Source organism: Motacilla alba, chromosome 3 (genome assembly GCF_015832195.1).
Source record: "Motacilla alba alba isolate MOTALB_02 chromosome 3, Motacilla_alba_V1.0_pri, whole genome shotgun sequence".
NCBI lineage: Eukaryota > Metazoa > Chordata > Aves > Passeriformes > Motacillidae > Motacilla > Motacilla alba.
In genome coordinates this window covers 10590942-10606492 of record NC_052018.1, presented here as the reverse complement: position 1 = coordinate 10606492, position 15551 = coordinate 10590942, and the positions used below count along the sequence as shown (strand labels likewise).

The window sequence follows — 15551 nt, the reverse complement described above, 5'->3', positions numbered from 1 at the left end:
CCCCGTATGGAAAAGCTAACTCTACAAAATGTGAGCAGATGGATACTCCAGTATGAGCAAAAATGACACCTGGTAGTTTTTGTTTCTGTGCACACAGAAAGCTTTTTTTTTTTCTTTTTAATTCTTATTATTTTTTAGAGATCAAGTACAAACCTGCCACACAGCCACCTGTAATCACCCTCAGGATGTGCCTACAGTGTACCTGCAGGTGTGGCCGCAGCACCTGTAGATGTTGAACAGCAGTGCAGAGGGGGCTGATGGCCCACTGGTGCTGGTGGCACACTTGTGTGTGGACTCCAGAGGGTTTCCCAGCTCCTGCAGCCCCGGCCTTCCCAGCCTGGCTGGTCAGTGCACACACGTGGCTCGCTTCCCAAAAGCTGCAGTCCTGCCTGAGATGATTGCTGAATACATGCCCTCTTAAAGCTGTACCTGCTGAAGGAGGAAGATCTGTGAAAAGGAATGGGAGAGTGTTGTGACCCCAGGACCCCCCAGCAGCTGCCTGGGTGCTGCCTCCCTCTGCTGCATGAGCAGTGCACTCTGCTGTCCACAGCCCACACTGCAGAGCCCAAGTTACTGCATTTGCCATGCGTGCACTTGCCAGGAGAGCACACTCCCGGCTTTTAACAACAACAGCAAATTTATAAGTTTAGGGTTAACTGTCAATCTAAAAAGCAGTCCTCCAGAAATTTGTAGACTGGGATGAAGGGAAAATAATAATGACCAAATGCTAGCTCTTCTCAGCACTCTCAGGCCACACATGTGAGCATCAGGTCTGGTCTGGTGTAACTAGGGTTCACTTTGTCTTGCAGCTTTGCAGAGTATATTTAGATAACCTCGTCTGCAGTAAGTGGGCTGTCCCAGATCCTCCCCCTTTGCACTGGAAAACCAGGAAGAGATCCATCAGCATTCCATACCCTTCCCCCACCACCTGACAGAGAAGGAGACTTTTCTCTTCCACATGCCTTGGAAGGGAGATGGAAAAGAAGAGACAGACTTGCATTCCCATTTCAACAGGGATTTCAGGTCTCCCCCTTCCCATAGACAAGCTAGAGCAATTCCAATCCTTGGTCTCTTTCTCCTCCCTTGGTTGCTGTTCATGGTGTAGATGATGATTTTCACACCAAATTTCATGGTGTGTTAGGGTTAGGCATTCCCTGTTTACCTTTGAGGGTGTCTTTCCCAAGGTATGATTCAGCCATGCTATTGCACACGTGTACTCTGCAACTCCATTCTCCTGGGATTATTCCTACCTCAGGTGTTGCAGAGAGAACTTCAGCACCTAACTCCTGTCCTAGATTGCAGTTTTCAGGCCTATGGGCTTAAATGGTTCCTTGGATTAGCTTTCAGGAACCACTCTGGTCATACTGCTGTATTTGAACAGGCCTTCATTATTCAGACAAAGTGGAGAAAAGGAATTAGGAGAGAAGTTATTTTTAATGAACAGACAGAGGCACACCAGAGTCCCCATGCTGGGGAGTCCCCAGCCTGGAAAGCACTGATCAGCCTTTTCCATAGCAACAGGAGTTAGGCTGAAACCTTCTGTTGGGACACAGCTGGACCAGCTGTTCCTTGCTGGGAGACAAGGATATCCTTCAGGCCCATTTCACATGCTCCCTGTACAACACAAACACGAGTGATAAAAGAACTGATCACCGTGAGCTGTAGGAAGCAATGCTCTGGACTGCATTCAGTCCCACCCTGCTCATGCACTAAAGGGATCCTACAAGGAGAATCCTGGAAATAATCTTAGGAAACAGACCAGTGCTCAGCTCAAATGGCCACAACATGCTGGAAGTGAGGCCTCCAACTTGACCAGTTCTCTCAGCAAACTGTTTTCATACAAAGCAACCAGACCTTCCATTCTGCATGAAAGCCACTGGCTGGGGTCAAATCTGTTTCACTGATCCAGCCCATGCCTCTGTTAAAAGGATGAGGCAGATGAACATCTGCTGACATAAAAGAATTTTGGATATAATCTTCCCACTAGCAATCTTCAGTTTTGAACATTGTTTTTGCTTTTCTGAATCCTTCCCCTCCTGACAGGCAACAAGACAGCATGACCTGCATAGCGGAGCTCGACTGAGAAAGAGGTGTTCAATCCCCACTAAAGTGGAATAGTGCACCTTTCTCTCCTCAGTTACTTTTCAACAATGATACCTACTAGATGAGAAGCGCACAGTGCAGCCCTCACTTGCAACAGTGTAAGAGTTTCAGGCTTTCCATGCTGACCAAACCTCCCTTACTCACTCAGAAGGCGAGCATCTGGAAGAGGGACTTATTCTGGCTACTTGACAACCAAACCCTTTGGCCTCAACATGCCACAACTTTCCATCTGGAAAGGCTCTCCTTGTTCCCCATGCTGCACTCACACTAAACATGCATGAAACCCTTCCCACACTGCTCAGTGCCCTGCTAACCTTGGCTTTCTGTCAGCTTTTCCCACCTTTCTGCAAAAGCAAGGGAAAGGCCTTGCAACACTGACAGTTGTGTGACAACTCCTCCTCCCATGTTTCAGTAGGACAAATGGAGTCCCATCCACAGGATGATGATGTTACTCTTTGCCTTGTTCTGTAAGGCAGTGATGTTATTCTTTGAGATTCTGTAACGTGTCATGGAATTCACAGGGTTTTTCCTAAGTTTAGAGGTAAATCATCAGGTAAGAACAGTTACTCATTGCCAAATTAACCCTGCCTACAGGGAACAAGCCAAGCAGAGGGGCTGCCAGTGGCAGCTGTGGAAGGAAAGTCAAGGGTTTGGGAGAGTAGGTTTATAGGTAGGAAACCTTGGGAAAGCAGCTGAGAATATTTCAGACGTGAAATATTTCACGTCTGAAATATTTCTGGCCAGAGTAAAGAGAGTCACAGTGCATTAGCAGCAACCATCTGTTTGACTTACTGGTGCAACCCCATGACTTTGACAAGGGCAGTAGAACGGGCAGGACTGACCCAGGAGCTCCACAGAGGTGTGGAATTCTCATGCAGAGACAACCCCTAAAGCCCAGTGAAGGCATAAAGCTACAGCACCTCACATTGCAAAGCATCCAAAGCACACAACCCTGCTCCTTTTACAGGCTGAGAGGTTGCCTGAATTTCACAAAACATTACATAAAAGAATTTTATTACTCTCCATTAGGCTTTTAATTCTTAAACTTTTATAACAGGAAACTTCGCAGGACAAGGGGAGTTACTAAATACATCCTCCTCTTCAAGTTTTGGGGTTTTTTTATACACTTTATATACTGAACATTATGCCCTGTGGTGTGGAATATCCCTTTGGTCAGTTTGGATCACCTATCCTGGCTGTGTCTCCTCCCACGCTCCCAGGCATCCCCAACCTCCTCCCCAGCATGGCAGTACAAAAATAAGCTTGGCTACAAGCTTGGCTCCTTGCAAGCCCTGCTCAGCAAGCTTGCTCCTTGCAAGCCCTACAAGCTTGGCTCCTTGCAAGCCCTGCTCAGCAATAACAAAAACATTTCCATATTATCAACCCTGTGTTCAGCACAAATCCAAAACACAGCCCCATACCAGCCACTGTGAAGAAAACTAACTCAACCCTAGCTGAAACCAGCAGGGCTATTTAATAATTTCAGGCTGGAAACCTGGAAGCCAGAAAACTAAGTGACTTGTGTGCATGTGAAAGGGGAAAATGTGAAAACCCTACTGGCCAAAATTACCTTGAAAGAATTCCAGATTAAGCTGAAATGCATGATGAGAGTTCATCCTTTCACAGGAGAGACAAGGAAATACTGTGGAGAATTGGCAATTGCTCCCCAGCCCTGTGCAGTATTTCTGTGCCAGCAATTGCATGAGAAGTAATTAAGCAACATTCACAAAACAACACAAGCTGGAATATTATCCCTAGCATCTTTGTTTTCTAAAATACTTGTTCACTGTTAATCTTGATTTATATCCTGTCATTTTAAGTGTTCTGTGCAGAATCACATCTGTGATCTCTCTTCTCAGAGTAAAACTTCCTAAGTCACATTCAATTGTTCGTTACTGCTTTTTTAATTGTCTTGGCAAGATGAGTCAGGAACATGTTTAGTTCTAGCTCACCTTCTTACTACGAGTAAAGAGTTGGTAGGATATCTCAGTTTTTAAGACTGAGATGGCATGAAGTGTCATTGAATTATCTGTGTTGTTTTAGAGACAGAACACCAAGAGAAATGGTAGCAAAGCATGTGCTTAATATATTAAGTCCAAAATTAAGACTTCTGAGGAGGAAAAAATGGTCACTGCCTATTTCTCAAATTCTGAATGGTCACATCCTCATATTACATATCTTACTTCTGTAACTTCAAATGGCTGCAGTCAAGTGTCAGGAGCATGAGAGGTAAATGCAGCATTGTCTCAGCCCCGTTTCAAATTTGCTCACTGTGGCTGTTGCAATTTCATCCCCACACTGAAAGTGATCTTGGTGAGGCTGCTGGGAAGGATATCCAGAGGCTCCAGTCTGCTCTCACCACTCATCCCAGTGGTCCCACCATCTTCAGTGAGCCCTGTGCTTCTGCAGGCTCTGGGCTCATCCACAGAGGAACTCACCGTATGAAGCAGAAACATCACTGGCATAATTTAAAAAACAAAATCCTGATGCTCATGTGAGCAATCAGAGAGTATTTCTTTTATTAGAACTTGTGTTGCTGTGAACTTGCAAGGGTAGTTCTTGCTGATGATTTACAGATTTCAGTAATGGTCCCTCCTACCATGTGAGAAATGAAGCTCCTGGGTGTTCACAGCCAGCTCCATCAGATGGATTTCACACTATATTTTTCAGGAAACTGATCAATAAGGAAGAGAGAGCCACAATTCCTCCTGTGAATATTTTCTATGGTAAACTCTGCAGACAATCATGAGATAAAAAGTACACGTTCATTTTTATTTTCAATAATCTGGCAAATACATTTATTATAGAATTACAAAGTATTTCTGTACAAAATCTGTACATGTGTCTCACAGAGATCAACATTACACCTTCCCTCAAGAATAAAAATCACAAATACAGGTTACTTTGCAATCATAATCAATTTTTAACTTATTTACCTAAGAATGAAGTTCTTCAACAGGTCAGAACAGATGTAAATGATCTTGTGTTTCATCCATCAGTGACAAAAATCACATGTTTAGCGAATATTTTCACATCACATCACTACCTGAATTTTCAATAACCCCGCTTCTCTTTTTCTTCTTTATCAAGAATAGCCTGTTTTAGACTCAATGCAGCATCTTCAAACTGGGGGTTTAACTCTAATACTTTCCTGAAATCTTTCATGGCCTCATCAAAGTCTCCTGTCCCACAAAAGAAAATAAAAAAAAAAGAAAGAAAAGTAAAATTATCTTTCTGTAACTGCTCACGCTCACAAACCTCTGACAACTCAAGAACACTTCCTAATACTTTCACCCACAAAGTAGCAGCTACGTCCTGGAGCCATGGCATTTGGATTCCCCACAGGCCCAACTGGGAGTCAAAGAGTTTCACATCAAGAATGGACTCAAATGCACTTAAGGCTCAGTTCAGCCACTTATTCCCAAGAGGAAGAGACAAAAGGCCCACACCAATAATGAGGCTGCCTTAAAGATGGCACACAGGCACAGAGCTTCCAGCTGCTGCCCATGGCCCGGCTCTCTTCTCCAGTCCCTCCACGCTGCAATGGCCAAGCTCTAACAAAAGGCACAGGGCTGTCATTTTATGATGGTATCATCAAAAACGGGGCAGGAAATTCCCCAGAGGAGGCCGGCAGCCCACTGGAAGTCGAGAAGGCTGTGCTACAGGTGCTTGGGAGATGCTTTACCTCAGATTTAAAGGCAGTGTTTGGAACTGGCGTGTTTTACCCAGTGTATATTTTTCCACAAGTCAACTACACGGCTCCTTCCATTCTCCGCGGAACAGCATCGTTCCGCCTGACTCAGCAGCACAGCTAGCAGGAGGGGTGTGACCGCGCAGGGGGGGCGGGCAGCAGCTGCAGGCGCTGTCGCTGCGTGTGCCGCCTGTCCCGGAGCGATGCCCGCCCTCGTCCCGCCCGTGCCAGGCAGGTGTCCCCGCCCTGCCGTGCCGTGCCCCGGCTCGTACCCAGCCGGTAGCGCACCAGCCCGCGGTTGTAGTAGGGCACCTCGAAGCCGGGCTGGCACTCGATGGCGGCCGTGAAGTCCTGCACGGCGGCGGCGAACTCCACGCGCAGGTACCGCACCTGCCCGCGGTCGTTGAGCGCCGTGGCGAGGTCGCTGCGGGCACTGCGGGGACAGAGGCAGCGGCGTTAGCGGAGCCCGGCCCGGCGCGCCCGCCCCGCTCCCGGCCCCGGCGTTACCCCGCGGGGCTGCGGGCGATGAAGCGGCTGAAGAGCTCCTCGGCCGCCGAGAGCCGCCGCGCCCGCAGCTCCGCCCGCGCCGCCGCCAGCAGCGCCGCCGCCTCCCCCGCCATCGCGCTGACGTCACGCGGGGCGGGCGCGCCGTGACATCACGGGCACGCCGGCGCGCGCGGCCACGTCAGAGACGGCGCTGGGCCGAGGGAGCGGCCACAGAGTACAGAAACAGGGAACAGTGTCAGTAACAACAACGGGACACATGAGAGCTGCCCACAGAGCACAGAAACACGGGAACAGTGTCAGTAACAACAACCGGACACATGAGAGCTGCCCACAGAGCACAGGAACACGGCAACAGTGACAGTAACAACAGCGGGACACATGAGAGCTGCCCACAGAGCACAGGAACAGGGAACAGTGACAGTAACAACAACGGGACACATGAGAGCTGCCCACAGAGCACAGGAACACGGCAACAGTGTCAGTAACAACAACCGGACACATGAGAGCTGCCCGCAGAGCACAGGAACAGGGAACAGTGTCAGTAACAACAGCGGGACACATGAGAGCTGCCCACAGAGCACAGGAACACGGCAACAGTGACAGTAACCCCCTTGGGACACGGAGCCGTGTGCTCCTGTGCTCCGCTCTCCCGAGACCCCCAGCGGCAGTACCGCGTCCAGCTCTGGCGCCGCAGCACCGGCACGGCGTGGAGCCGCTGGAGCGGGGCCAGAGGAGACCAGGACGATCACGGAGAGCTGCAGCACCTCTCCTCGGGAGACAGGCTGGGACAGCTGGGGTTGTCCGGCCTGGAGGGGGCTTGGTGGAGACACCAGAGCACCGTCCAGTACCTAGGCTCTAAGAGAGCTGGGAGAGGGGCTGTTTACAAGGGTGTAAAGGGATAGGAGAAGCGAGAATGGCTTTAAGAGGAAGGAGAGAAGGTTTAGGTTAAACATAAGGAAGGAATTTTTTACTGTGAGGGTGGTGAGACACTGGAACAGGTTGCCCAGAGAAGCTGTGATGCCCCATCCCTGGAAATACCCAAGAAGAGGCTGGATGGGCTTGGTGTTACCTGGTCTAGTGGAAGGTGTCGCAGCCCTTGTCAGAGGCTTAAAGCAAGATGGTCTTTAAGGTCCCTTCCAACCCAGGCCGTTCTACTGCTCTGTGATTCTATGGAGATGGGGTTTATCCGTACCTGGCCTAAGCTTAGGTGAGAGCATGGAAGAGCTCCTCTGCTCTCCTCTCAAACGTGCCAAGGCATGTGAACGTCACAGCGCGTGGCTCTTGTCAGGCAGCCAGGTGCTGGCTGGCCCTGGGCACAGCTCACCCCGTGCATCAAGGCCCTGCAGCACTGCCAGAGCACAAACCCGCAGTAAGGTGGGACAGCGAGACATCGTTCCTTGGACCTTTGGGTGTCACAAGGGTGACACTTCAGCTCCTGAAATCTGTTCAACAGATGCAGGCTGCTCTCCCAAGCTACATGAAAAATGCCAGGTTCCAGGTTGCAAGTTCATGGAGGTTTCCTTAAGCTGCTGCAGATGACAGCACCCAAGCTCAGGAACCCGACTGACACACTGACTGCAGCATGTTTTCAAGCCCTTTATTTTATGGTGGGTTTCAATATGCTTGGCAAAAGAAACCAGCACTAATGTATGCTTGTACTGGTATCATCACTCTAGTAACTCTAAACAGTAGTACAAAAACATATGTGGTAATATTATCAAAATTATTGTGATGTTATTTCAACTCAGGAATCACTTCCCTCAAAAAACTGTGAATTCTGAGAAAACCCAGTAATTTCCTGTGGAATTAGACAAAAAAATGAGCCTGCTCAGAGTAGAACATACTGATATGAGCCTACATTCAACTCACATGGTTTTGAAACTAGGCTCAATATACAATTCAAAAAGAATGCTTTTACCTTAAATCTTTTTTAAAAACTGTAGCAAAAAATGTAATCTCTTTACACAGTAATTTCTTCAGCTAAATGGAAGCAGTAAAGATTTCTCTTTCTGTTTTGGTTTTGGGTTTTTTTTTTAATGTTTCTCTAATAGCAGCACTAACTGCTACAAAACAGTACCTGAGTTGTATTTCAAAAGACAGTAACATTTTAGAGGCTGTTCTTAACAGTCATGAATGCAGATACAGAGTCTTTATCTTCAGCTTACTGTGCTGTGGCACAGAGGACAGGCGTTATAATGGCCTGCTTCTTTGGCTTTCATGCAATGCTTACACACACTGCACATCCAGAATTGATACTCCAGGATAGGGGCTCCTGTTGCAACACATACAGGAAGTTTACCATCTCCACTATAAAAAAAAAAAAAAGAAGAAAAGAGTAAAGCTGAAAGAATAAAAATGTGGTGTGCCAGTTGTTGATTAGAAGTTATTAGCTCATGTAACACTTCACTGTTCAAGTAACCAAGTATATAAATCTTCCCATCAGAGAATACCCACCCCCAAAACCACACAGTCAAAAAATCAGGACCAGCAGATCCAAAATATGGGGTCAAAAGAAGCAGTGAAGGCCATATGAAAGTAAGGCCTGCTTAGAGACCTGCACTGCTATTATACTCTGTCCTCTGATGTCTGAAGGGTCAACTTGATAAGCTGCTACTGAGATTCTGTACAGCTGGATAGTAGGATCAATCAAGACAGGTTAAAATTCTGTTTGCCAGAAGAAAATTGATTCACAATTGATTTCCGTATTTACAAGTTCCATGCTCTCAGCAGGAAACATGTCAAACACACTGCTGTGGGTACAGCCACTCCAAGGACTTACCCCTTAAATGTGCCCTTCATACTAATTTTAACTTCACATACTGCTCTTTTCACACTAAGTAGATTTAGGTAACACAAAACTCTGGAGACCTGGTCGTTAATAATGGTTAAACAGTCCCTTGTTGATACTTTCAGCACTCCACCAAGGAGATGCAAACAGTAACATTCTTACTTTAATGTCACATGACACAGTCTCAAAGGTCCTAAAACTCCTGTGCTTTGTCTACCTGCATTTCAAATTAAGACGAAGTTACATCTTTATGCCCAGATCCTCAAATGCAGTCAGTGTCTATTTTCCCAAACAACATAGTGCTGTATTACCTTCCTCCAAACTGGCTAACTCCTGCCTCATTCTTGCCCAATATTTGGTGTAAGCAGCAAAGCACTTAATTAATTTGGTCACACACAAAACCTGCTAAAACCTAAAACACAGCAAACAGCAGAAAAAAGTGACAGTATTATTATAGTATCATATAAAATAAACCCACCTCTCAAGAACATCATCCAGATCAGATGTTTTGTTATACTTTGGTCTATATCTTGTGAATATCTCTAGAGCAAGCTCTTCATACTGTTGCCTCTGTTCTGGCTTAAGAGTTTCCAAGGATTCTAATTTAACAAAGGCTTTTGAACAAGTATCAAATGCTCTGTTTGCACATGCACAGAGTGCCAAAAGGGAATAGATTTCAACTGCAGGGAGAATGTCTTCATAATCTCGCAAATGAAGAGCTAAAAAAATGAAAAAAGAAATCCAAGGAAATTATTACACATCTGAGAAGTGCAAGCATCTGTATGAAATAGTTGCTACTAGACGACAGTATTAATTCTAAAAATAGGACAAAATTAACCACAGTCTTTATTGACATGACTGAAGCATTGGTCTAAAAACCAAATTAACAGATTTCATTTGGAAATTGATGTCTTCTTGAAACACTTTATTTTGGTTGGTTTGTTTTAAAAATATTAGAAGGATTTGAAATCTTCACTACTTGAACAAAGTACAAGGCGCTATTTGTTTCTCTAATTCCCACAGATTTTTTGTGAAGCTCTACAAGGAGGTCTGATGTAAATTCAGGTATGCCTTATAATTTAAGGAGAGAAACAAAACAGTCAGCAGAACATCTACAGAAATTAACCAACTTACCAGGTAATATTTGGAAAGATTTGCATTTCTTCAGCAAGGGCCTTTCCAAGTACTGTGACTGCAGCCATATTCGATTTATTATATGGTTTTGGTTTAAATTCCATGGATTTGTTAAGAACTGAAAAATGTGGCAGCTATAAATGAAGATATGTGCTGTCTTTACATGGTTGAAAATGAATTCTTACCTGTTTTAAGTGCTGCAACTACAGAACCTTTATAGAGCTGTTTTTGTGCAAGTATGAAAAAGTGGTAAGCCTCAGCTCCTCGCCAAGCATTGTCTGCAAAGCGATTCGTTGAAGAAAGAACATCTTCTTCCAGCAAACCAGCCAAAGCTGAAGCACTCTGAAAACAAACCAGTATCACAAGTAATTTTTATATGAAACAGATACAGCAGGAAATGGGGATATATGGAAAGAAATTGCCGTATTTCTGTACTTGGTGATTACACCACTGTCCATGTTAAGTAGGCAAAATACAAATGGACCTACAGTGAGCATTGTCAGGAGTTCTGTACTGAGTGCAGGCACAACATCTGGTGCAGATTTTCAAAGATAAATATCATATACGTGTATACACAAATATATTTTGTGCACATGTGCAGACTGGTTCATAGTTTGGATTAATACTGCATTTCAACACCAGAGCTCTTAAAAATTTGTTTAAACTGTTTCATTTGTGCATACGAAGATGAACATGTAAGCAGAGAAAAAAATTCTTCCATTTGCTTCCCCTGTATCTGGAGCCATCTCCCTGCTGAATTACAGGCAACATAGCTTAATCTAATCCCACATCACCCTTTGGGATCAGTACTTACTCCTAAATGACACTAGAGTTTTGCAGCAAGTTTCTCAGTATAGTTTTCATTGTTATAGTGAAAATATTAAGAAAACCATGTTAAACTTAGGAAGAAAAGTATCTATTCATACATATGATTTAAATGTTTTAAAATAATACTTAAAACAATATGTTTTCATGGGGGACTTGCTTGAAGGAAAGCTTTGTTCTTAGCAGGGAAAAGGGTTATTAAAAAAATCTTACAGGCTCCCATGGAGATGGCTGGCTTTATTCTGACTAGCTAGCAAATACCAGAATTCAGAAACAGGGAAAAAAAAAGAAGACATTACCTCTGAACTTTTCTCTTTAACTTTTCCCTTTTGTGCATTTTGCATTTGTTCATGACACTGTTCCATAAGTAAGGCTGATAGCACATAAAGCTTTTTAACTCGCAAAGGCTTTGTCCTTTTCTTTGACTCTTCATCTGCAATCTTAAAAAAAAACAAAGGGATTTAATTCTCTTGAACAATTGCATGCTTGTACAAACCTAGGAAATCATGCCAAAAAATGATTCTGCCTTTAAATGTAATAATTTAGACTGCAAACAGACATAAATGAAAATGTCAAAGTAAAGTATGCACATTATTTTATATTTATTTACCTAATATGAAGCCAGATTCTCAGAAAGGATAAATCAGTGTAACCATGTATAAGTCTAGTGATCTAGTATAAAAATAAACTAAAAAAAATAACAGTTTTTAAACACATACATAGCTTTCAATAAGGTCTGGTGATTTTCCCAGAAAAGAAGAATGGCTTTTGAAAGTAACATATATTTATATATATATTTTATATTTATATGTATATATATGTATATATATGTACATATATATATATATATATATATATACACTGCTATAAATATATGCTGTAAAAATTGTGTATCACTTCTACAAGACTTTAAGCTATGTAGACTATGTAGAGAAATCTCTGCAGCCAAACCAAATCTAAGCAACATCTTTATCTTAAAAGCACACACAGCCATTTCTAATTGAAGGAAATAAATTAATAAATACCAAAATTTAACTTCTAGTTCTTGCTGCTTTTTTTTTTGTTGTTTTTTTAAAGGACACAAAAATAACTCCCATGATATCTAAAATAATGTGGACATTGCACACCAGGCCAGTCTACTGTACTCTTTCACTAGACAATGCAGGGCATCAGGACCTTTTTTGAAGTGCAGTTCATCTCCTACTGAAGTGAAGTCTCAAAATAAATAAATAGATGGCTTGTGTCCCCAAAGCCTCCTCTCCACTAGCTACAGAGGACACTCAGGGTAACTATTACACATAGAGATATCTGAACTCTGGGAGTTGGGTTCATCTTTGCAGTATCCTGTATGGTGACATCTGCTTATTGCCTAGACATTGTTAAAACTGAAATACCCACAAGGGGATAAAAGCAGCACAGAAATAGTAAGAGCTTGTCCAAAAACCCCAGTCATTCAACATAAAAATAAAACCTGCCATACCTTGAACATGAGCTTAGCAGCTTCAAAGAAATAATTGGCTTTACGATAGAGTTCTATAGCATCAAGGATTTTGTTCTTTTCCAGTAAATGACTTGCGTATCTGGCTAACAAGGATCCAATCTCTTTCATATTGTGATTTTTGGCCAGCTCCACAGCTTTATTCCACTAGAAATTAAAGGAGACGATTATTAATCTCATTTTTTCAAATACACTCTCAGAACAAACCAGTTATCCATGAACAGACTGCAGCATCTGTGTGCAATATTTCATCACCATTTTGAACCAGACTACTATAAAATTGACATAAAAAGCAAGAGAATACAAATGCTTACATCATTGACAATCATGTGATGCAGCAGTACTGAAAAAAATGCTGGACCGATGTTGGGGTACCCAAAACAGAGATTACTTTGGACCTTATTAGCATAAGAGATTTGATAACAGGATGCCTTGGCAAGAGCAAACAGAACTTTGAGAATTAAATCAAGAGCGCAAGAAGATCAAATCAGATGGATTTACCAGAAAAAAGAAAATTAAAATTACATCAGACTTCTGCAAGCAAGAGATGTTTAAAATGTGTAAGTTTGTTTATGTGATCTTTAACCCAATCATTGTAGTAAAACATTACTAGCCTTCCTGAAACAGTATATAAACATTTGTAGTCCACAGTAAAATGGATTCTTTGACCATCTCAAAGTCTTCCTCGTCTCTCTTCATCGCCGATAGACCTCTGCCCAAAAACCACATATACAACAGTTGCTTCTACTTTTATGAAAACTATGCAAAATCATTTCACTGTAGCTCATAGCTGGACATGTGGATTTCAACCAAGAAAAGTCTAAACCAGACTCTCAAAAGCATGTCTGAAAGAGGACCTCAGCCCAGAAGCTTAAAGCACACAGTAACACTTTACTTATCCTTCTATACACCTCATTTTGTATGTAAATTTTCTTGATCTTCAGTGGTTTGGCTACTGTGTTTGCTCCAGATGAAAAGGTTGGCAGGACTGAGATCTTAATTGAATCTCATACCTAATAGCTCTTCAGATCCATAAACTAAGAAATTGTTCACATAAAGCCAGCCCTAAGCAGTCCTGCCATTCCCATCCATCAAGTTCCTCATAGCCATCCTCAACTTTTCCTTTATTTGTGTTGACAGACATTTGCACAGGTTAAGTCATACCAGAAAACAGCTCTAGTTATAAACATGCAGCTCAGTTTCCAGCTCAGCTTTTTTCAGCTACATCCTCATGCAGTCACAAATCCATTTGCATCTATACTAAGAAGGAGGGGGATATGGAAAACATCCAGAATGGACATCTGTCTCTTCTCCAGTCTTGTCCCATTCCATCAGGAGGCAGCACAGCCTAGCTCCACAGAGGCTGCCAATGTGTATGCTGAGCATGCTGCTCACATACCCTGCATGTAGCTTTGCATGTAGCCCCTCCAGTGGTTTAATCTTAATCTCAGAGAACTGGTTTAAGCACTGAAGTATGAATTTTTCCGAAATTATGACAAATCATCTGACACTTAACAAGGATTTGTATTCCACCGGGCATTAGGATAGAAATCTCACTGTTAACCTGGTATTACTACGGATTATCTCCTGTTTTACCTGGTTGAGATGCACACAGGTATCCACGGCATCCTTTGGTCGATTACATTTCAGAAAGGCTGACACAGCTTGTTCACACATCCCCACTCTCACAAACATATAAGCTATATCCTGCAAAAAGCATCAGCACTGTATTAAATTCACTTCTGCATTTTTTAGTACATTGTGCAGCAACAGCAGTGCTCCTGTTTGGTTAATTTAAGTCCAAGAGGGTGAGGAATGGGTTGTTTGCTTCATGGACCCTGTGAAGGCATCAGGCATTGTTGTAAATCTTTAGAACAGTGTGCTAGGCTCACACACTGCTTCTAAATTCAAAAAAGCTATTACAATGAGGTTAAAAGAAAATGCTATGTCTTGATTTACTAGAAAAGGCATTAAAGAGGCATGTTTTGCATTTTTCAAGCATTTTGGATTAAGTCAAGCAGAGCATAGTTTTAAATTAGCTATTGTTTAGTAGGTAATTTCCTGCTACATATACAGACCTGCACCCTGTACACCTATATATCCTACACACCCAATCCCATCTACTTTCCCTCCTTTTAGAGTATTGTCCGTCAGGTCTTTCTGGGGAACTGGGACAATAAGGGAAAGGAAGAGTGATGGAGTGTGAAAACAACAGTAATACCAGAGATCAATGCCACAGTAACACCATTGCACTTAAGTGCGTAGGTCATACGCTGCATTCATTCTCTCGTTCTTAACCCTCCCAAGATGGGAAATTTTAAATAAATAGTTGCATATAAGACAATGAACAATAAAGGTGCTTTTTGCTTACAGGAAGCAATTTATGATTCTCTGGAAGTGAGTTGGCCAAATTCTCCAGTCCTTGGTAGTCTTCTAGCATATAGTAACATTCAGCTAAACGTTCCTGGTTTTGTCCTTGGACATAATACTGTACAGCATTTAACCTAATAAGACAAAAAAATGTGGTGGCTTCTGAGGTATAAACACAAAAGAAGTTTTTAATTCTGTAAGTCTTTTGTATTTGTAAATTTAAAATCACATTTTTAAATAGGTAACTTTGCTTGAAAAACTTACTTTTTCTGCACTTTTTTCCAAAATGCACTAAAAATTTTAATTTTCACAGATCATTATATAAAAGTGTAGCAATATGGATTCTCTGACTAGCATAAGATTTGGGGAATTCTTAAAGCTGTATTCCCACATCTGCAGAGATGAGGGCAGGCAATGGACAATTACAGCTAAACTTCCAGGAAAGGGCTTTACTGTTGTGCTTCTGTATTTTAAAATGCAAACACTGAGACCTCCAAGACCATTCTCTAAAGTTACCTAAATCATCTAAAACTCAACTTTCAAAATCTAATCACAAGTTTTCAGCTGCATTGTGACAATACAGTACGGATAATGGCAATACATAGTGGAGCTGTGCAACTCTAAGACACGGGCTT

At 42.8% G+C, this 15551-nt stretch overlaps 2 protein-coding genes across 3 annotated transcripts in view; both read right to left on the bottom strand.

Moving 5' to 3' along the window:
- Positions 1-4850: 4850 nt before the first annotated feature.
- TTC32 (tetratricopeptide repeat domain 32) lies at positions 4851-6455 on the bottom strand. Its single transcript, XM_038133004.1, has 3 exons — positions 6302-6455; positions 6067-6227; positions 4851-5285 (listed from the first exon to the last, which is right to left on the bottom strand). The coding sequence occupies exons 1-3, from the start codon at positions 6412-6414 to the stop codon at positions 5158-5160; spliced, it is 402 nt and encodes a 133-aa protein (XP_037988932.1). The 5' UTR covers positions 6415-6455; the 3' UTR covers positions 4851-5157.
- Positions 6456-7883: 1428 nt separating this feature from the next.
- The window catches only part of WDR35 (WD repeat domain 35), a 42331-nt gene continuing 34663 nt past the window's right edge, over positions 7884-15551 (bottom strand). The window contains exons 22-28 of one of the 2 annotated variants that reach the window (XM_038133001.1): positions 14918-15050; positions 14143-14253; positions 12529-12693; positions 11348-11488; positions 10409-10565; positions 9568-9808; positions 7884-8608 (exon numbers count right to left, since the gene is read on the bottom strand). In XM_038133001.1, coding sequence (XP_037988929.1) covers positions 8458-8608; positions 9568-9808; positions 10409-10565; positions 11348-11488; positions 12529-12693; positions 14143-14253; positions 14918-15050 — 1099 coding nt within the window. In that variant the 3' untranslated portion in view covers positions 7884-8457. The remainder of the gene's footprint in view (positions 8609-9567; positions 9809-10408; positions 10566-11347; positions 11489-12528; positions 12694-14142; positions 14254-14917; positions 15051-15551) is intronic. The other variant, XM_038133003.1, reaches the window with a different exon arrangement.

Coding starts and splice junctions, on each gene's coding strand:
- TTC32 (XM_038133004.1), bottom strand. CDS start 6,414: ATGGCGGGGGAGGCGGCGGCGCTGCTGGCGGCGGCGCGGGCGGAGCTG. Junction 6,228..6,301: donor ATCGCCCGCAGCCCCGCGGG/GTAACGCCGGGG, acceptor CTGTCCCCGCAG/TGCCCGCAGCGACCTCGCCA. Junction 5,286..6,066: donor GCTGGTGCGCTACCGGCTGG/GTACGAGCCGGG, acceptor TTTGTGGGACAG/GAGACTTTGATGAGGCCATG.